General features: G+C 39.0%; 1 protein-coding gene across 2 annotated transcripts in view; it reads left to right on the plus strand.

Annotated features, from left to right (window-relative positions):
• Positions 1 to 23,156, plus strand: part of ADAMTSL1 (ADAMTS like 1) — a 454,178-nt gene that overhangs the window by 351,446 nt on the left and 79,576 nt on the right. For both annotated transcript variants that reach the window (XM_056117099.1, XM_056117100.1), the window contains 2 exons: positions 13,286 to 13,414; positions 22,249 to 22,428. In XM_056117099.1, coding sequence (XP_055973074.1) covers positions 13,286 to 13,414; positions 22,249 to 22,428 — 309 coding nt within the window. The remainder of the gene's footprint in view (positions 1 to 13,285; positions 13,415 to 22,248; positions 22,429 to 23,156) is intronic.

A 23,156-nucleotide genomic window follows, 5' to 3' on the forward strand; every position in this document is an offset into this window, starting at 1 on the left:
TTCTATGAAACCCAAAAAGAAATTTAAAAAAAAGTCACCAAAATGTCACACTGTAACATTTTTAATACTGGTTACTTTGTGTCCAGGAGGGGGGTGGGGATGGGGGGTAGGTAAAGGGTTGTTTCTGATGTGTACAAAGATTAGAGAAGTCATCTTGACTAGTTAGATTCAGCACTCAGCCAATTGCTCAGAAATCTCCCAAATCTGAATGGTGGAGGCTGAATTTTGAAGGAAAGCAGTAGTTTTCTGTTAAATTGCTTCAGTCTGGTTCTATGGGGTTTTATCCCTATTTACCAATGCAGATGAGACCTGTCCAGGTGTAGACCATTGATGAGGTCATAGTCATAAGGGAAACCTTTTTGGTTGTCATTGATTTCATAAGATCACAAAAGAGATACTGTAAGGCCTGCCTGACATCATCAATGGAAAATGAGAAGAAGATGAGGACTGAGGGATGAGCATATCTCTCATTGAATGGAGAAAACACAGATGAGCTCATCTAAAGTTTTCACAGGAAGGGAGAGACAGAAAATATTTCTTCTTTCCTGGCATGTTTTCCTGCTTTTTATGAGTTGAATAGCTGACACATATTGCATCTAATAAAGAGATCACAGAAACCTCACAGGGAAAATAAAAATAAAAGGCAGTTGTTTGGGGAATTTTTTTTCTCTGCCCCCTCCCCATTATGATTTAGTAGCGTCAATAAAAGACAAACCATTTGTATGCTTTTCATAATGCAAGTCAGTTCAGACTGGCATTTCTGAATTTTTCATCCAGCAGTTCTGTTAACCAAAGGATAATTTTGCTCTATGGAGAGACTGAAGACTGATGCCTCTTATTAGTGGCAATGACTGACAAAGCAAAGTCCAGTAGATTAAATAAGAGGAAAAGGTGGACACATTTGACTATTTTCCAGTTGTGCTCTGAACAATAAGGATAATGGCCTATTTAGCTGCCATTAAAAAAATAGGGGTTACAGCTCAGGACTCACTATGAAAGTAAGAAACACTGAAAATTGCCTCGTTATTTTGCCAGTGAAATGTAGCTTAAATATTGCAAATCATGAAGGGCTGAAAGTCAGTACTTATGAAAAAGTTTAAAATTTTAATTCTGATGGGAATTTGTTAGTTGTTCTCCAGTGAAAAGGAGATGGACTAGTTCTCAGCACAGCGTGCTCACCTTGTGTGGATGAGGTCCTGGGTTCCATTCCCACCACAGACTGTGGGGGGTTTAGTGGAGAAGGGATGAGGAATAGTCACAAGAAAAAAGGATAATGTTAAAAGTTTCATATTATTTCCCATTAGATGGTTTCTTTATTTTTAACAAGAATGGGGTGACTTTTGAATGCCTCATTATCTGATAAAACACTAAGAACCTTAAGTTTTCTTTCATAAGTCCTAATGTGCTACATGTCCACAAAAGATGCCTGCTTTTCTGGAATTTAGATTTACAGGTGAGTATAGCAAAAGAAGCCAACTTACTCTGGTGACCAGAAGACTAGAAGAACCAAATAGGGAAGGCCAAATGATTCAAGCAGACCTATCTCAGTTCTGAAAAAGCCTTTTCCACCTCTGTCCAGGGAAATGATTGAAGGATGGGTAGTTGGACACACAATGGTACAGCCATAGCCTTCACTTAGTCATTTCTAGAAAAGGCTGCAGCTTTGTGTGACTGTAGTAGGAAAGGGGTCCCTTGTCTGGACTCTTCAGTGAGATGTGCAAAAGAAATTATGACTTCTTGCTGCCTTAGTCTCCTAAAGAATTATCAATCTTTAATAAAATAATTGGAAGAGATCATTTCAATAAGAAGAAACCTGACACAATGGCATTAGAGAATAAATATCTTTAGGAAGTGGTAATGAGTACTAGGAAGGAAGTGAAGCCAAGTAGTCTGGGAAAGTTCAAGAAAGGGATATTAAGCCCTACCCCTTCCTTAGAGCATTTTTATTATTACAAAATCAAATTCCACACCTCTTAGCCATCACTTTTCAATCTCATTAGCCTCAGCCTTAAGTAACCACTAATATATTAGGTCTTTGGTTGATCTACCTGTTGTAGATATTCCATATCATATAATTCGTGGTCCTTTGTTACTGACTTACTCTGCTTTACATATTTTTTCAAGCTTCATATTGTAGTAAGTATGTTACATTCCCCTTTAGGATGGGATAATATTCTCTTGCATGGATATACCACATTTTATTCATCTATTTTCCAGTTAATAGACATTTGAGTTGCTTCTTCTTTCTTTATTCTTTTTTTCACAAGTAGGCCACAACAAACTCCATATGCAAGCTTTTTTTGTGGTCATATGTTTCCATTTTGCTTCCTCTATATATCTAAAAGTGAAATTGTTGGTTTTTGGATACATGTGTGTTTAACATTATAAGAAACCACCAGCTATGTTAAAAAGCAGTACACCATTTTACACTTCCCACAGTATATGAGGAATCCAACTTTTCCACTAACGCTTTGTCTATTTTTAATTATTAAAGCCATTAGTATAAATATAAAATGATCAGTTATTGCAGCTTTAATTTTCATCTCCTTAATGTTTAGCAATAATAGTATATATCAGTTATTTATATTTTAATTTAGTAATAAACTTGATAATTTAGATAGTTTCTATTCTGTGGGGTTTTTTGTTGTTGTTTTTTTCCCTTTTTTTCCACCCTAACCCGACAGACTTCTTTTTCCCTCTTTTAATTTTTCATAAGAAGTCTTATGATTAGATTGACTCACATAGGTAGCCTAAAATAATCTCTGTAGCTATGTTTAGTGGTCCACTCTAACCTACCATACCCTATCTGCAGGGCACAGTACATTTTCATTTGTTGTCAAAGAAAAATCTGAATCCTATGTTGTTAGACCTTCTAATTTTTTGGATAAGCCAAACCAACTCCCCCACCTCTCTGATAAACATCTTTCTATATGTTTTGCTTATATATTATGCTTTATTTCACATATTCAAGGGTAATGAAAATTTATTTCAATACTTTACACTAATTAAAATCATGTAATCTGTATGGGTGAGAATCTTTTTTACTATTACTAAAATGGAGGTTTCTTGTACAAGTTAAGTAGATTTGAGAGCATTTGCCTCATCACAAAATTTAGAAACAGAATTTAGAAGCAGACTTAGATTTGTAAAACTGTGATGTCACTAAAGACAATAGTGTTTTAAGTAGGTATATACTTACGTTTCTTTCTTACACACAAGGTGTGTGTCCCCAACTGTAGCACTGTAGCACTGTCCTTCTGTTGTTCATCAATTTGCTCAAGAGGGCCCAGTAATGTCTCCATTTTGAGACTTGTTGTTACTGTGTTTGGCATATTGAATACGTCACGGGTAGCTTGTCAGGCTTTGCTGTGCGGGCAAGATACTCTTGGTAGCTTGCCAGGCTCTTCGAGAGGGGTGGAGGAATTGAACCCGGCTGGGCCTGGCCGGCTGTGTGCAAGGCAAACGCCCTACTGCTGTGCTACATGTTATAAATTTTCCACACCTGAAATTCTGATATTTGCAAATTTATTTGGGGGAGACTAGAAGACTAGGTGGTAAGTAGAGTTTTTTTCATGACATGTTGGAAAATAACTTGAGAAAAAGCTGTAAAGGAAAAGGGCATCCTCATTTGTAGAATATAAAATAACATAGTATGAGACTAACATCCAAGAACAGTAAAGACAAGGGCAGGAGAATTAGTCCATGGTTGGAAGCCTGCCTCAAGTGCTGGGTCAAAGGCAATTGGATAGGGAGGTATCACTAAGTCTATGATGGTTGGAGTGATGGCTTGGGGTGGGAGATATGTGTTGAAAGTAAACAAAGGACCAAACATGATGGCCTCTCAGTACCTGTATTTTAAACCATAATGCCCCAAAGTAGATAGAAAGTAAGAAGGAAGCTTCCTGCCATAGACGAAGGTGGTGGGGTGGGCATGGTGGGAGGGATACTAGGGACATTGATGGTGACAAAGCTACCCTGGTGGAAGGATGGGCATTTGATCATTGTGTGACTGAAACTCTATCATGAAAGCTTTAACTGTATCTCATGGTAATTCAATTAAAAAAAAATTTAAAGAAAATGGGTACAAGGGAAATAGAAGTGATAGAAGGTACAATGGGGATGGAGGAGGCAGAAGCTGAGAGGGAAGAAGACCATGCAAGAGAGCAGGATATGAAGGAGTTAAAATTTTCTGAACTATAAAATGTGAAGGCATTTGGAAAGAGAGCCAGACTAAGAAAAAAATTATGCATTTTAATAAGACTATCTGTAACAAAGCAACTCTTGTTGAAATTGCCAGATAGCCAGAGACTGAAAAGTTTCTGGCTGGCAAGAGATGGTAACTGGGCATTATTGTTCAATACCCATCATTACTATTTCAAATGTTTCCAATGTTAATGGTATTTACAAGGGATTTTAAACACTGATTTTTTTTTCTTTTTAAAATTGAGGTCCAGTGGACATTATTTTCCATTCTGGTGTACTGAATGATGATTTGATATTTGAAAACACTGTGAAATTATTGCCCTACTAAGTATAGTTAACATTCCTGAATCATACATACATAGATACAAAAGAACACCTTATTATGATGACAAATTTTAATATCTACTCTTTAAAATATTTAATACAGTACTGTTAGTTAAATTTTATTCAACTAAAATACAGAAGATGTAAAATTTTTCAAATGATAATTCTCATTCTAGTGAGTTTTCAGAGATTTCATTTCAGGGATTCCTCTGAGGAAACTCTGCTAATTGCAATGTCAGAAGAGACTGATGTTTCTCCAGCACTGCACTAATAGTCTCAATTATTGAGACTATTCATTAAATCAGTGTTAAATAAAATATGCTGATGTATTGAAACTATGTTAAATGTGTCTTTCTAGGTACTGATACCAATTTCTATGACCAAATCCATCATGGGAAGATAGGGGTAACATCTAGTGGTATTCAAGTTCAGGAACTGTTCCTCGCTCTGTGCTCAGGAGTATCCCTGGCAGTGCTTAGGGCACCGTATATGGTGACAGGGATTTGAACCAGGGTTGGTGGAATGCAAAGAAAGTGCCTTATCTCTCTGGCCCTAAAGTCATCATTTAAATAGTATTCTCTAAATACCCTAAACCTTCATAGTTCTTCGATATAGGAAGTAGTTGGTCTCCTTCTCACAAACAGATTTATCCTCGTCTTTTTAGTGTTTTTCTCTCTTTAAACTTTTTCTGGGGACAGAGCGATAGTACATCAAGTAGGGTGTTTGCCTTGCATGAGGCCGACCCAGGTTCGATCTCCGGCATCCCAGATGGCCCCCTGAGCACTGCCAGGAGCAATTCCTGAGTGCAGAGCCAGGAGTAACCCCTGAGCATTGCTGGGTGTGACCCAAAAAGCAAATAAATAAAAAGAAAATTTCTTTCTATTCACTATTTTAGTTCATCAGAAGTCCCCAACACTGTCCGAAATATTGTCTCGCCAGGTGATAGCAGAGCATTGCTGATAGCTAACCATTATTCAAATCTTGTGCTGTTCTAATGCTTCATACCAATAACTTTATATGCAATACTGCACTTTTTCCTGTCAGCAATTTAGTAATAGAAAACTAAAAGCACAAAAAAAGATTAAATAGTTCCAATATTTGAATCAGTAAGTATAAAATGAATTTTACATGAAAATTGTTATCACTGTATCGCTGTCATCCCATTGATCGTCAAATTACTTGAGTGGGCACCAGTAATGTCTCTATTCCTCCCAGCCCTGAGATTTTAGCAGCCTCTTCTTACCTGTCTTTTCCCGATGGTTGGAGGCTCTTTCAGGGTCAGAGGAATGAGGCCTGTTGTCGTTACTGTATTTGGCATATCAAATACACCACAGGGAGCTTGCCAAGTTCTGCCCATGCAGGCGGGATACTCTCGGTAGCTTGCTGGGCTCTGAGAGGCATATATTTATATATTTTTCTCTATAATTTGTTGCCTACTGTCTGAAACTCTACACCCAAATATGGTGTAGTAATTGTGGAAAATGGGTAGGAAGTGTCTTATAATATGTTTGGAAAGCAGCCTGGAGTGTGGCAGTGGTTGGGTAGTGGAGGTCGGCTGCCGGGGCTGAGTCCCTTGGGATGGGGAGGGCTCTCACCCGCCCCACAGCTTGGCATGGAGTCTGGCGGCATGGTTCTGGGAGCCTCATTTTATACTTTCATCCGGGAGGAGCATCCTGAGTTCTCCATGAGGAGATTATCTGGTGCCAGCAGGGTGTGGCTTATGGGTGTGATCCCTGAGTCACTGGAGACTGGGTGAAGCAAGCAGAGGATCTCTGTTCTGGGGTCACGTTGAGTCCAGAGTCCAAGGTCACGAAGTTCTGCATTATCTGGGTTCTGTGGGACTTCATTCATGTGTGAGGCTTGGCCTGAGCATCTGGAAAGCAGCCTGGAGTTTGGCAGTGGTTGGTAGTGAAGATGGCTGCTGGGGCTGGGTCCCTTAGAAAATTGTTATATCTCATGGGATTGTTTAAGAAAGTCCTTGTTTAAGAATTTACTAAGCTAGCTGTTGCCAGTTGAACCTTCTGTGTTTTTGTTTTTGTTTGTTGATTTTAGTTGACTTCTTTGTTAGTTTCACATCTAATTTGGTGTCCTCCTCCTGTAACTTCAGTATTGAGGAACTAGGAGGTATCCACAGACACAGTTGCATGGTCCAGAGACTTCAGGATCTGTGGTTGGGCACTGGAGTACCTGAAGTTATTTGCAGTTTGGCATCTCTGCAGAGAACATTAGTGAAGCAGTGAAGTTGAGCGCTTGGCATGGCTGCAGTGGTGGTGCACTCCAGAGTTTTCAGCCGTGGGGACTGGTATGTCCATAAATTTTAGCTGGTTGGTGTGCATCTCCTCAGAGATTTGGTCAGAAATCGGTAGAGCAGGGCGGGTGGGTGAGTCAACATGGCGGCAGCTGTAGGAGGTGGGCATGGCTGCCAGGCTCTGAATCTTTAAAGTACAATTCTTTTTTGATGGCTAAACAAGAAAACATTTTCATATGATCGTCATAACTGTTAAACTTGAAAGAAGACCAATTTGATTTACAAGATTTTACTTATTAGTCAATATTCACTAAACTGGATCAATTTATATTTTCTAGCCAATGTAATAAATAGTGCTGTAAATATATAATGGCTAAAATTTCTTACGTAGAGTAACACAACAACTGCCTCACCGAGTTTTTGTGCATTGGCTTTGATAGGAAGTGGCACACTTTGTGTCTCTGCTGACATTCTGTTAGAACGCTATATGTTGACCACATCTAACTTTGTGGAGGCTTAAAAACATCCTTACTGTGTCCCTGGGAAGGAAAGGGTTTGGTGAATACCAAATCACTGTCTGCCATAACTTCTAATATGGGGAAATCATGCTGTTGAAAAACAAAGTTTCTATTAGCGGAACCCTGGATTTCAGCCCTGAGAAAACGTTACTACAATGCTCTCTGTTCTTGGCTTTACTCTAAAAACAAACTTTTCAGCTCCTCTGGCTCCTCTCTCAGTCACCTTTATATTGGGCCAAGGATATTTTTCAAGCATACTTTTTTCATACTTTTTTCCCACTGGGTTTTGATTTGACTGGGAGTCACACATCAGGGCAAGGACCTGAGCCAGAGCCCAGATTATGCACAGGAATGTCTTCTGAGTACTCGCACCTGGAGCTGCTCCCCTGTGGGTCTCCCCACCACAGCCTTCAGGATCAGCACAGCGTCGAACTGGCCAATACCTCTGCTGGGAAGACTTCCTGAGGTGGCACTCCTATCCCTAATATCTTTATAACCTTGGCTGCTGTCATATACCTCAGGCTCACCCTTTGTACCAGGGCTGCCCTTGCTTACGACTTAACTCCCTACCCCATTTTTCCATAGCACTTTTTTTTTCTCTTTTGGGTCACACCCAGCAATGCACAAGGTGTGTGGCTCTGCACTCAGGAATTACTCCTGGCAGTGCTCAGCGGACCATATGGGATGCTGGGAATCAACCCGGGTTGGCCGTGTGCAAGGCAAACGCCCTACCTGCTGTGCCATCTCTCAAGCCCCTCCATATCACTTTTTTAAAAATTTTTTATTAGTGAAACACCATGAGGTACAGTTGTAGACTTACAAGTTTTTGTGCTTGGGTTTCAGTTATACAATGATCGAGTACCCATCCTTCCACCAGTACCCATTCTCCACCACCCCTAATCCCAGTATCCCTCCCACCCCCACTCACCCCCCCATTCCATCCCGCCTCTATGACAGGGCATTTCCTTTTGTTCTTTTTTTTCTCTCTCTCCTTTTGGGTGCTGAGGTTTGCAACGGAGGCATTGAGTGGCAATCATCTTCGGTCTATAGTCTACTTTCAGCATGCATCTCCCATCCTGGGAGGATTCTCCCAACACCCTTTATTTGGTGCTCCCTTCTCTATCTGAGCTGCCTTTACCCCTAGAGTGTGTGGCTGGCCTCCAAGTCATGGAGTGAACCTCCTGTACTTATCTCGACTATTCTTGGATGTTAATCTCCTATTTTGTTACTTTATATTCCCCAGATGAATGCAGTCTTTCTATGTCTGTCCCTCTCTTTCTGACTCATTTCACTTAGCATGATACTTTTAAAATGAGCCCCTTAGCCTAAAGCCAAGGGGTGTGATGAGATCTGAGCAAGAATATTTCTCTTACTCCTCTGTTTCTGTATCTAACATCTCAGAGGAGCTTCATTCCTCTTAGTAGACCATTGGAACAGCTTGTCATGGCTTCCATTTCCTTGTTTTTATTTACTGTATGCACATATATCAAACTATAGTCATCTGAGTTGGCTCTGATTCTTCTATGAAATTAAAAGTACAGGTTTATTGAAAAGGTAATCTATCAACTAAATTGATTTCCATAATTGACACAGATTTTATTGGCTGAAGTGCAATTGCAGAGACAAGTGTCACAGCTGCTGCAGTGCTCACACACCTGACTAGCTGAGGCTCCACTTATCCGACTGAGGATTTGTGGTGGGGCTATTTTCTCTTGCACATTTTTTTTGTTTTGTCTATTATGGGGCCTTTTCTGGTGCAATGGCCTTGACCTTTTATTTTTTAGCATTCTCTGTTTCCATTTCCAGTTTTTACTTATTTTCTGTGATTTACAATAATAAGTTTCAGGCATCGAGTATTTCAATAGTACACCTACCACCATCAGCAGTGTCCTCCAACAAATGCATTTTACACATTCTCTTAGCCCAAACATAATTCATCATTTAACTCACTCTCTGTATCTCTATGTTTTCTTAATTAACACCTATAATTAAGGTAATAGTGGCTGAGGTGGGAATAATTTAAGTCTAAATGTGGACAGTGGACAGTAGTGTCACAGAGAAGCTCTCACTGATTAGGTGCTTATCCAGATCATCTAAATTGGCTTTTTATTGTTGTAGTTTGACTGTTCCAGTAGCCATTAAAATACGAAGTCCAAGTTGGAAAATCCTTATAGAAGAGTGGTAGTTGCTCAAAAGAAGTCTCTGACCAGAAGTCAGAGAAATTCATTTAAGAAAAATTGAGTGTGTAGCTTATTGGAACAGCAAACTTAGGTGTAAATCAGAATTACATATAGAGATTACCACTTTTCATTCCCCCTCTGGAGTGGGACTCAATACGTACGTGCATTTTTCTAATAGATATTAGAAAATATATGTATGCTTAAACATGATTTTATTATAAATTTCTATAGATTATAAATATTTGGGTAACTTTGTGCTTTGTCTAATAGATCTTGAAAGCAGTAAGACTATATGTTAACAACAGTGCCATTAATGATAGAACAAAAGGCCACTACTTTTCAGCTAAAGCTCAGCCTAATTCATTAAGGGCTGGATTTAATTCAGTAACATTTGAATTTTATAGCTATACACTTGCTGCTATAAAAACCACCTTTATTAAAAATTCCTATAGGAAAAATAACTTGGTAATTGTGAGTCTGAAATTCTCTGTTCCCTAACCTACTTTTCCCCATTGGCACAGTTGTTTTTATTGCACAGTGAGGCACCTATTATATTATTGCAGGACAGATTATGTTTTTAACAAGCCTCCCAGGAATTCCTATGGAGCCAGTCAAAAATTGGGAGACCCCCTATAATAAGCACTGGACACTAGGTCAAAGTTAGGCATCTATTTTATCCCTGTTACTTATTGGTCGATAGCCTTGAACAAACCTTGGAACTGTTTTGATCTAAAGCTCCCTATCAATAAAAAAGATGAATATTCTTTTTATGCTTCTTAAAGCTGTTCTGAAAACAAAAGTGTTGATGTAAATCTATGTGTGTGTGCCATATGTTCATTAACTAGATTTTCTGAGGACTGATGACCTATTCTATGTCAGGACTAGGTAGTAGGAATGAAGATGAGAGAAAGAGTTTTTGCTTCATGGCTTTTGTAGAGGTTATGTGGTAAAGGGCAGTGGAGAAAAGAATTACATGCAAGTAAATAAGATTATTTCTGGACATGATTCTGTTCATGAAGAAAATTAAGTTTGCAGTGATATACAGTGATTGATAGGGGAATGAAGCAATGTATGCTTTAGGTGGTTATAGAAAGCTTTACCATGTCTTCATTCGTGGAGATGTGAATAAGAAAAAGATAGCCATGCAGATCCTTTGGGTGGCTGGTGTTTGGGAAAGGAAGAACAGGACCAATTATGCTAGTGTGTTGAAGAAAGGATGAAAAGCCAATATGGCTATAGCACAGTTATGGAAGGTGACAGTGACCTCATTTAGGAAGGAGAGATAAACATCTGGGTCAGAACATGTAGTAGATAATTGATCATGAAAAAAAACTTATTGGATTGCAGCACTGTTTACAATAGCTAGAATCTGGAAAAAACCTGAGTGCCCGAGAACAGATGACTGGTTAAAGAAACTTTGGTACATCTACACAGTGGAGTACTATGTAGCTGTTAGAAAGGATGAAGTCATGAAATTTACATACAAGTGGCACTACATGGAAAGTATCATGCTAAGTGAAATGAATCAAAAAGAGAGGGACAGACATAGAAAGATTGCATTCATCTGGGGAACATAAAGTAACAAAATAGGAGACTAACACCCAAGAATAGCCGAGATAAATACCAGGAGGTTCACTCCATGGCTTGGAGGCCAGCCGTACACTCTAGGGATAAAGTCAGCTCAGATAGAGAAGGGAGCACCAAATAAAGGGTGTTGAGAAGATCCGCCCAGGATAGGAGATGCATGCTGAAAGTAGACTATAGACCAAACATGATTGTTACTCAGTTCCTCTTTTGCAAACCACAGCACCCAAAAGGAGAGAGAACTAAAGGGAGTGCCATGCCACAGAGGCAGGGTGGGATGGGGGATGGAGGCTAGGAGGGATACTGGGATTAGGGGTGGTGGAGAATGGGCACTGGTGGAGGGATGGGTACTCGATCATTGTATAACTGAAACCCAAGCACGAAAATCTGTAAGTCTACAACTGTACCTCATGGTCTTTCACTAATAAAAAATTTAAAAAAAAAGAAGCTTACTGGAGCTGGAGGGATAGTAAAGGGGGTGGGGGGTTAAGGTGTTTGTCCTGCATGCTACTTACCCCAGTTCAATCCCCAGCCCCTTATAGTCCTCTAGTACTACCAGGGTGTAACCTCAAGTACAGAACTAGGAATAGCTAGTAACCATCAAGTTGACCTAAACCACCCAAAGAAAAAACTTTAAATTTTGTTCTAATGCACGGAAAAAGTACTCTATTATTTTAACAGTTGAGTTATGCTTATTCATATTTTTGAATGGGCACTCTGGTTATCATTAAGAAGAGACTGTAGCAGATGAAGAGTAGAAAGAAGACCAGCAAGGCTATGTAGCATCTGACTAGTTAAAGCAACAAAGAGGCTAGTTAGATTTGGAATATGTCTGCAATTAGTGCTGGCAAGGATCTTAGGGATAGAGAGAAGAGGTAAATACAGAAAGTCCTCAAATAACAGTATTCTCTTCAGTGTAGCTTTTTATAGCATTAGTGAGGGGGAAAAATGATTCTGGGCTATAGTCACGGTATGAACGTACACATTATCCCCAAGTTGGTGTGATTTTTCTCAGGGTACTCCCAATTCCCTCCCTGGAGATGTGCTTGTTAGGTACATTGACATGTCTAAATTGTCATGATCTAAGAGAGTGAGTCTAAGAGCATGAGTCTTAGAGTGAGTCTAAGAGCATGAGTCATGCACTGGGAGAGCTCACTCTTCCCCAGGATTGAGTCCCACCTTATACACTGAGCTACTAGGATAGGTTCCTGACATCCTGAGCTAGGATAATCAGCTGAAAAAGTCAAGGAATACATCACTGTTCTTTACTATTAGATGTCTTCTGTCTTTATTAAGAAATTGACTCCTTTTTTAAAGTGTGCTACCAGAAATGTGCCAAGGAACTTACCTTTTTTTCTGTCAGTTAGCCAATGGAACAGGGATATGATTTTGTTATACTTCATTTCAATGTGTATTTGCCATGAACCTATCAGTGATATTAAGTGAGAACTTATTGTATGCTGATATAAATTTAGCACTTATATTTGTGATCTATTAAAATCTTCCTGCATTAACTGTACTCAGAAATAATTATAGCACTTAGTAAGTCCCCCAAATAATGTAGGTGTGTGGAGAACCTATGCACCTACTCAAAGTTGAGTACTTTAGAAATTTACTCTAGTGTCTTAAATTTTTAAACAAGAGTACAATATTTATATATTTTATATTACCATACTCCCTACCACCACCAAAATATCATGATTTAAATGATGGTGACATTTTCGTTCCTTCCACTACCTACTTTAGGTTAACTCAGTCCTATTATCAGTGTTTGAAGCTTTGTTTTCATTGGACTATGACTATTCCCTTCCTTTCCTTCTTTAGATAATACCAATGAGTGAGATCATCTGGTATACATCCTCCACTCCCATTTATCTTGTAGCAAAAAGGCAAGACTACAGTAAAAAGTTTTGTGGTTTTTTTTTTAAGCCCTTCGAAATGTATAGGCTCATTTGTTTATTTAAAAATGCACAAACCATCCTAGCTTCCTGGATAATATGTTCTAACCTCAGTCCTTCTGTCCTTATTCTGTTTCTGAAATTTTTACAGTATGTAAGTGGATTAAATGGGTGGAATATTTTATATCATGCAATTACTTTTTTTAAAAGAAAACATAACTAGAGATATTGCCTAGGTATGCCAGTTGTTAATCATTAATTCATGTTTCAAGGAAATACCCCAAATCTCTAGGCTTTGTTACTAAATCTTACATTCCTTTTTATTTTCAGGAAAGCCACTAGTGAAAACCTCAAGGATGACTGTGATCAACATCAAAGAGCCTGAGATCACAGTTGATGTGGGAAGCACCATCAAAACAGTCCAGGGAGTGAATGTGACAATTAACTGCCAAGTTGCTGGTGAGAAAATCATTCGTGTGTCAATTCATTTGCCAAACATTAATTAATCCTGTGGTAGGTTAGAGAATGTGAAGGTAAATATATATTCTTCTCTTAAAGATTCAGGGCTAGTAGGAAAGCTGTTACAAATTTTGAAAATTGCTATAAAATTGAGACAGGTATGATAAATGGAGGTGATTTTTTTGTCTTTTAATTTAGATTCGTACACTTAGCTTTGATGGAATGTGATAACAATGGAGGCAATGGATATTCCAATTGGATAAGACTGAGAAAAATTTATGGAATTCTAAAAGAATTTAAGGGAATGGCTTGTGTTTTGGTGTAGCTGGAGACTAGTATGGAGGAATGGTATAAAGGAACTTTAGTTTTAGATAGGTGGGTGGCAGCTATACAATAAAAGACCTTTATGGCTTGGCCAAGAAGTTCAAACAAAAGTAGGTAGTTTGATATCAGAGAAATTTACTTCCAGAAGAAAGAAAACACTACAGAGAAGAGACATCAAAGTAATTTAGAGAACAGACTATAGAGTCCTGGGAATAGGACCATGGTGGTAGAAAGATAAGGAAGAGATGGACAATATTAAACCAGAATCTGGAGCTTACATCAGAAGTAAGCATGAGTCTTTAAGGAAAATAGCCAGGCCTGTTAGAAGCTCTAACATAGACCTTGCCCTCTGTTAGGCCTTGCAAACTCACAGGCTTAAGGGATCATAAAGTCATACTGAATTGGAGTAGTAGTGGACAATAGAAGATGGCTTTAGTTGAGAAACAAAGATCACCAGAATAAAGCCAAATAAAGCCCATCTGATAATTCAACATTCCCATACCATGGACCACAAGTTTGTGACGTCTACCCATAAGGATTTTCATTCCCACAGTGGCTAGAAGAAATGAATTGAGCCTGGGCCCAGCTTCAGCGCCCATTGTTGTCCTCATAATGTATACTCTATTTGTGGTACACCCGACCATGTGCTCCCATGTTATCCAAGTCTGCAGAGTAAATAAGCCATGGGGCCCCTCTTTTAAAGTTTTCTTCACTTACATATCAGCCCATCATTAGAGGATTTTCCTCCCTTTAGTGATTTATACAGCCAAAGAACCTATTTTAGAATAAGTGGGAAGACCTTAACCTAAAGTATGTTGTTTCCAAAGAACAACCTAATCTTACCTTATGTTATGAAATGTTCCAAGAACTCCAGAAAAATCAGAAATATTAATTTATCTCTATCATCACATATTTCCTTCTTTTCTTTAAAGCTTCTCTTGGTCTGTGTATCCAAGTTCATCTGTGAAGTATTCTGGAAACAGTTCCAGATAGGGAATGAGACAAGAACCTCTGAAGGGAGTAAGCTGCCCTTCTTACAGGGACTGAGGGAGAAGATAACTCTGTCAGTTCCCAGCAGATCGCTGTGAACACTTGCCTCAAAGATGGGCGCCATATGGAGCTATAACAGACCACACCACATTGTATCTTGATTATTGGCATTGATAGATGTAAAAAAAATATATTGGAAGCAAAACACAGAAAAACTAGGATTTGGCATTTGAAGGAATTTAAGAAAATTTGAATCCATGAGGTAAATTATTTACTATTGGGTGCCCCAAATGCTAAAATCACTTTAAACTTTTCCACTTCACTTGGAACCCTGCCTCCTCAACTTCATCCAAAATCTTATTCTTCGTAACCTGAGCACTGAAATATTATGTCCAGTGTTGAGTTTCTGATTTTTACTTTTTGGGGTACTTTTGTTTTGATTTTTGCTGCCCAGACATATTACCTAGCTTATTAAACATGAATCCATTTGTATTAATTATGAATAACTAAAATAAATCTCCACATATTTGTCATTGTGGTTTTTATCCTAAATAAGGATTTTATTCACTATGTGTGGGGTCTGATTTTGATTATTCAGAATCAGAACTTAACCTTGTGCTGTGAATTTACCTTGTACTGAGTTTTCATTCAAAATCCTGATAGTAGTAATGCTGAATTATAGAGGAATTACTTTTACTTTGCTGTCATAGGTGAATTTTAGGGCACTTTATGGCATATTTTTTAAATTTAAATTACTATTATTGGCTTATACTATTATGGACTTATACTAATAAATATATGTATTAGACTCACCATTCTCACAACCTTGATTTTAAGACCTCGTCATCATAAAAAAAGACACTCTACTCATTCTTTTATTCTGATCTTTTTTACCTCCGCTATCTACCATGTTTTTTACCAAGTATACAAGTAAATTTTGTTGATTTTGGTCATTAGTTTGCTTTAATTATTTATAATCCACACATTAGTGAAATCATCCTGTAATTGTTTTAACTTCCCTACTTACTCCATTTAGCATAATTACCTCAAGGTCTATCTATTTTGTCCTAAAGGACATAGTTTCATCTTTTTAACAGCATAGTAGTATTTCATGAAGTATGTATATCACAACTTCTTTATCCAGTTATCCACTAGTATATATAGAGAGAGATTGACTAAATGTTTTGGCTAATGTGAATCATTCTTATTAAATAATAAATGGCCATAAATTTGATAATATTGCATAATTTAAAGAGTAATTCATTCATAGATGTTTGAGTTGTTAGCAGTTTTTTATTAAACTTTTAACTTTTATACATGAATGCATTTACTTTAAAAAATTCAGGCTCATGGGTTATTTTCCATTCTTAAACATAAAATGTACTAAGCAATAAGTATGATTAGACTTCGTCATAAAAATGATCCAATCTGGGGCCGGAGTGATAGTACAGTAGGTACAGCGTTTGCCTTGCACGCAGCTGACCTGGGTTCGATCCCTGGCATCCCATATGGTACCCCCAAGCACCGATAGGAATGATTAGACTTTGTCTTAGAAAATGATCCAATCTGGGGCTGGAGTGATAGTACAGTGGGTACAGCATTTGCCTTGTACGCAGCTGACCTGGGTTCGATCCCTGGCATCCCATATGGTACTCCCAAGCACCGATAGGAGTAATTCCTGAGTTCAGATCCAGGAGTAACCCCTCAGCATTGTTGAGTGTGGCCCAAAAGAAAAAAATTAAAAGGTCCAATTCTTGTAGTTATATGTTGGTAGTATATGAGTTCAGAAGATTGAAGGAGAGATAAGAGTTAGAGGAGGAGGGAAGGTTTCTCCAAATAAAGTGTGCAAAGGTCTGAGGTAGAATGAACATGCACATTCTGGGCTCTGAAATATGACTGGTATGGCAGGGGAGTGAAGGGAAGGGAGGGTGAGGTAGGAAGGAGAGATTGGCATGACTGAGAGGTGGGTGAGGGGAGCAGGCAGGGACACCATCATGCATGTCATGCATATTCTTGTGCATTATGGTACAATTTGGGATTTTATCCTAAGAGCAAGGGAAAAATTTGAAGGATTTACATATACGAGAAAATTATTGAACTTATGATGTAGAAACCAATCATTGAAGAATCCGTGGTGAGCAGTATATTATTTAGAATAAGATAGACTCCAATCATATTAGAGTCCAATATATAAAGAAACAAACACAATAGAAATTATTATTGTTTCCTAAAACCCCAAATATTATCCCTGGTCAACTGCCCCAAAGAGTTATTTAGGTCATAGGATGTTTCTCAGCTATGTTGAACCTAGGCCTTCCAGAGTCTCACAGTTTAATCTGTCACCCAGTAGTGAGTAAACACAGCATCAAGGATGGTTTCCAAAGACCACAGCTGGAAGCACACACTATTGTCCTCATGTTCCCTCTTAGTCTCCTGCTCACTAACACCCACAAGTGATAGGAAGTATAGCCCAGCTGAGTACCTAGGAGAAGAAGGAAACAGGTTTTGTGAACTGCTTTCATTACCTACTACAATCAGCATGGAGAAATGTAGAATGCAAAACATCTCCTTTCCTGGCTTCTGTGATTCTTTAGAATAATTTCCAGGGCTCATATCTGAGTTATTACATTCCTCCGCTTTTTTGCACCAAGTCATCAGAAAAGCTTCTAGAGCCCTTCCTGTCATGGTGCACCTTTCAGTGGATGCTCTACCATAAGATGTTGACAAGCTGCCATGTCATGAGCCGCTTTCCAAATATAACAGAAATATCCTGTCTGGGACTTCTAAGAGAATCTTATAGCACCACTCAACCTGGCGGCTGCATGAAGATTAAAGGCAGTAATCTTATAATCATATTAAGTTACAGCCCATTATGACCAGGCTCATTTATTGATCTTTTCAGGCAACAGGGAAAGCATTGTGTTGTTGATAGGATAGGCCAGAAAGGGCGAAAAGTAAGACCTGTCCTTTTCCTTTCCCTTTTTAACACAAAGCATACCAGGAGTCTTGCGTGTAAAACCTATTCAAGTAATTTGTCAACAACATAGCCTTGAACTTTGTTCTATGATAAAGTACATTTTCTGTCATTTCTTTCAGACCTTTTTTTTTCTGAAGGAACTATCACATCACAACAGGTTAGGGTGAAAAACAAATTGTACAGTATGACAAGAAGAGAACTGACAAAGCTACACATGTATTCTAGAAATTTCACTCCTCACCACAGTCTTAGGGTCACAAGTGATAGCATGTACATTATGAAAGAAGAAAACATTAGTGCCTGAGATATATATAGTACACTGGGTAAGATGCTTGTCTTGCATGCAACATACATGAGTTTGATTCCGGGCACCAAATATGGCTATCTGAACATATGATCTCATGAGCACTACTAGGATTGATGCCTTAGCACAGAGCCAGGTGTAAGACATGAGCACAGCTTGGGACCACCCCCGCCCCCAAACACACCAAAAAGAATAGAAAAAATTGAAGAATTCAACAATTCAGGAACATGTGTGCCATTATTCAGATCTTTTATAGTAAGTCTAGCAGGATGGCAAGCAACACTGTGTACTTGTTAAGTTGGGGATGAGTGGAATCAAATGTATAAGCTTGAATCACCATCCTGTTTTTTTTTTAAGTGAAAGGTCAAGGAGTGGAATATAGCATTGGAAAGGGGCTCTATCGCTCTGTAGTCATTCAGAAATTCAAGCTATTTTCACTTTAGGCAGTTTTAATCTTGTTGAGTTCTACTTTTCTCATCAGTGAAATTTGGAATAATACCATCTCATAGGATTACTGGCAAACACATGATCGTTTAAAAAATGCTTGTCTTATAGGAAATGTTCAATGAAAGTTATTTTTCCTCTAATAGATTTGGGGTTAAAATTAATAATGTATCTCCTGACCAGTATGTATTCAATATACCAATGTGCTAAACGTCAATATTAGGAGTGTATGGCTGTTTATTTTGAAGAGAGTCGCTGGCATACTCAAACATTTTCTGAAGGATCCCTGTTACCTCCTTGATTTTTTTCTTCCCTTTTATTGACTATGTTTGTAATGTGTCAGTCAGGGAAGAACCAGAAAGACTCAAACGCATCTTTTAGGTGCCATCTTCTGTGTGAGGGTCATAATATCAGGCAGGAAGCCCTCCCCCCAACAATAAAAACAACAAAAAGTGAAATAGCAACATCTTCTTCACCTGCAAGTTTATTATGCAGATTCATAATTAATATGCAGATTCATTCATTAGAGTGAGTCTAATAGAGATTTGCTGATTAAGAACAAAGGCTGTAGAATTTCTCTCCCCTTAGCACTGTCACTCTGTGACACTTTTATAGAAACTGGAGGTTTCTTTTAACCTTTGATATCTCAAATGTTTCTGTTTCCTCCCACTTCTCTCACCTGAAAAATCAACCCTTTTGTTAAAATGTTCTGTCTCGTCTTATAAATTGAATTATTTGCATGGGGGTGTGAGGCTGAGAGTAATGAAAGAAACTTAACTCACTTCTGGGAATGTTAATAAATGTCTCCTTGGATCCTCTCCCTGACCCTCCTCCTCCCCCTCCATCCCTCACATTTTCTTTCTCCTGCTTCATCTCTGCTTCTCTGGCGTATGACTGCTCTGCAGGACCACTGACCCTGAGCAGAGAAGGTGATACTGATGAGAGCAGGGAGTCCTGCTGCTGGGTTTATATGGAGAGAGTCCCATGATTATTAGTTGACACTCTGCAACTAAGTCATGGAGATAGTGTCCACTTCCTCATTCCTTTACTCATTCTCTTCTGTTGGATTCATTTGGTTTAGTCCACTTGCTCTGCCTCTTTTGCACTAGAACAGCCTTAGTTTTTATTAGGGTTCTCATACTAGTAAGCCCTATTATAACTCTTCCTTGAAGGTGGCAAGTGTGGGCAATCCTGCAAAAAATCTTTGCAAGTAGCCACCTGCAAAAAAAGAAAATGCCTTGTAGAAAATTATTTGCAGACTCCCACTTCCCTTGTGCTTTCAAAAGAGAAGTGGCTAGATGTTTTGTTTTTCCAACTCATTTTTCAGAAACATTCTGAATGCTTTGATAGGTGTGTGTGTGTGTGTGTGTGTGTGTGTGTGTGTGTGTGTGTGTGTAAGGAAAAATTGAGCTCAGGGCCCCAAATCAGGTTGGCATGCCCAGACATTATTATTATGCTCTTGCTCTCCCTAGTGGTGCTGCAATAGAAAGTCAGCTCCTTTGCTGCTCACCTACATCTTTCCCCCAGGTATATTTAAGGACCATGCCAGGCTGGCCTTTCTCATGCACTTGAGCATCAAGTGTCACAGTTTTGCTTCTTGCAGATGGACAGAAATCAAAGATTATCCCACCTCAACCCTGTCAGCAGTCCATTGCCTCCTCCATCCAGTGTCCTCGTTTCCCTAGTGATTCACCTTGAATTATGAGTAAATTGCATAAGAGAACTAGTAAAATGCTTTGGCCGCCAGATAGGCCTAAAAAAAAAAAATCTCTAATACATCAAAGTAGCCAAGAGACACTGAATTCAGACAAAGTAGCTAGTTGTTCATGAAGAATCATGAGATTCTCCTACCTCACCTTACTTCCTGCCAGAGAACTCAGGAACAGCAAGAACCTAAGGAGGAGCCATAATGAGGGTTGTTGAGCTGGATGCTACTGATTGGACGGCTGGTAGATATTTTCTTAAACCAGATTCATTGACAAGTAACAGATAAGAAGTTGTTTCTTAAAGGGCTCTTTATCCTCAACAGTTACCTTGAAGAGCACTCAGTCCTTGTCCCTAAAGGAAAAAAAATCCATCCCCAACTCAGGAAAAGCTAAGGACAAATGGTCTCACTCTGATTCCTTCTGGCTTTAGCAGCGTTTACTGGGATCTGACCAGCTAGCTCTGCCCTGGATATGTGTTGAAGTGTTCTCCAAGTAAACTTTTTGAGCTGAGTCAGCAGGCTAGATGGTGCATGGAGAAGGTTCTTTCTGCTCCCTGCAGACTTGTGGATTAATACCGCAGACTTTCTGTCTCCCTGCTCATTCAGAGCTTCCTCACCAGTCCATCTCAGAATGCGTAGCCAAAGATGGGGCCTGTGTGCCTGCATGTCAGCTGCAGGAAAAACCTTTAAAGGAATTAATGCAACACCCTTGCCTTTGTCTACACAGGATACTATAATAAAACAGCATAAGCTGGAAAGATTAAACAACAAAGTTTACTTTTCACCGTTTCAGAGACTGGGACTTTCATGATGGAGGTGCTTAGCTCATTCAGTTCCTGCTGAGGACTTTTTTGGGGTGTAAAGACCACAACCCAGCAGTGCTCAGGGAAAATCACAGTCATCGTGGTGGTGCTGGGGAAGGAAAAACAGTTCATGCAATCCCAAGGATTGAAATAGGGGATCCTGGTCCCTGGTGAGGACTCTTGACTCACTCAGAAGCAACTATATTTCTGCTTTATCCACATATGGTAGAAGGAGAGAGCTCACTAGTCTCCTCGGAGGGCATTGGCCCATCAGAAGCTTCTTTCGGAGACCTCCCCTAGATCAAAATGCTTCCAAAGCCCCACCTCCTGCTCCCATCTCAGTAAGGCTTATGACCTCAAGTGTGGGGAAGGACACAAATAGGATCAAACTGCTAGAGGCCCGATTTCCAAGGTCAAATATCCCATCCCTATTCACATTCACACATTGTCCATCTCTATCAGGCAAAAAACTTGGAGAGAACGATGCACTTTTTTTGTGTTTGTTTATTTTCCTGTGGTGCTACTAATACATAGTTTTGTGTTCTCTTGTCCTAAGAAAATGCAGTCTTCAAAATAATATAGTTGTATGTGTGGCGTAAACTCTGATAAGAGTCTAGCATCTTTTGTTAATTTACATGTATGTGTTTTATAGATTTTGACTTTTTATTTAAGTACATGCACAGAAAAGTATACATATAGCAATGGGACCAAGGTTGAGAAATAGGATTACCTATGGCCCAGCATCTTTTCCAGTCTCAGGGAAACCAACTCCTTGATGACTAACAGTATAAAATGATGGTTCTAGGTTTTGGGGGGTTTTTGGTTGTTTTATTGCTTTTTTTTTTACTTAGAGAAATGGAATTTTCTAGTATGTGCTTTTTTTTGTCTGGCTTTATCACAAAACATAATTTATGTTTCATATACTTAGTTATTCATCTTTTTAATTAATGTGTAGATGAGGTTCTGGGATCTTTTAATATACTTTTTTTCAAAAGAATTATGGCATTCCCTTTTCACTTGGCAAGTCTCATTTGTGAACAGCTTGCTTCCTCTTCTCTTAACTGACCTCCCTCTTCCTGCCTCATCAGTGTAAGCTTTAAAACAGCGAAGAATCTGAAGACACTGAGAAGTCAGAGGTTATTATTTAGTTTGGCCAAAGCATAGTAGAAGACGCCCAAGCAGATGCTTCCTGTAGAGCAACCCCTGTCAGGGCTGCCAAAGTACTATAAATGTCTCTCCGTGGTCACCTGAATGTGTTCGTTCAATGGGTTTTTTTTTTCTTCTTAGGTGTACCTGAAGCTGAAGTCACTTGGTTCAGGAACAAAAGCAAACTGGGCTCTCCTCTCCATCTGCATGAGGGGTCCTTGCTGCTCACAGACGTGTCGTTCTCCCATCAGGGCTTGTACACTTGCAGGGCAGCCAATCTCCATGGAGAGCTGCTTGAGAATACCCAGCTACTGATCCTAGGTAAACACTCAAGGCTGGCTGCAGGTCTCTTTGAGATGACTGTCTACCCATTCTTTTCTCTTCCCTGATTCCATCAAATATGTACTGGTAAAACCTTACGGCCAGAAAGATAGTACAAGGGTGGAGATGCTTGTCGTATACATGACCAATCCTGGTTCTATTCCCAGCACTGCATATGGTCCCCTGTGCACTGCTAAGAGTTAATGCCTAAACAAAGAGCCAGGAGTAAATCTTAAGTACTGCTAGGTATAGCTCCAAAACCCAAACCAGTAACAAATAAATAAATAAATAAATAAGCAAACCCATTTTTATCCCAATTTTAGGACCTTTCAATGGAAAGAATTGGGAACCAGGGAGAGATCACTTTGAACTGGGTTCTAGCACTTAGAATGTGACCTTGAATAAAGCTATTCTGATTTACTAACCCTTAGGTTCCAGTCTGATGAAGATCTGTAAAACAAAGAATGTCAATATTAGAAAGTGGGAAAGTAGTCAAACATAGCTACAACTTCTTTCCACATTAAGACCCTCTTTGAAAAGCAGAGGAAAATTACAGATGCCCTCCTCCAGAAAAACTCATACGTGCAAATTTTTTTCGTGCAATTTCAGGATATGTATTACCTAGTCCACCTAGAATCCACATCTGCTGCCACTCCCTCTCTACCTCTTTGCCTTAGTCCATCCAAGAAACTATTAACAAAATTCCACAAAATAGTATCTTATGTTCA

Source organism: Sorex fumeus, unplaced genomic scaffold, assembly GCF_029834395.1.
Source record: "Sorex fumeus unplaced genomic scaffold, SorFum_2.1 ptg000034l, whole genome shotgun sequence".
Classification (NCBI taxonomy): domain Eukaryota; kingdom Metazoa; phylum Chordata; class Mammalia; order Eulipotyphla; family Soricidae; genus Sorex; species Sorex fumeus.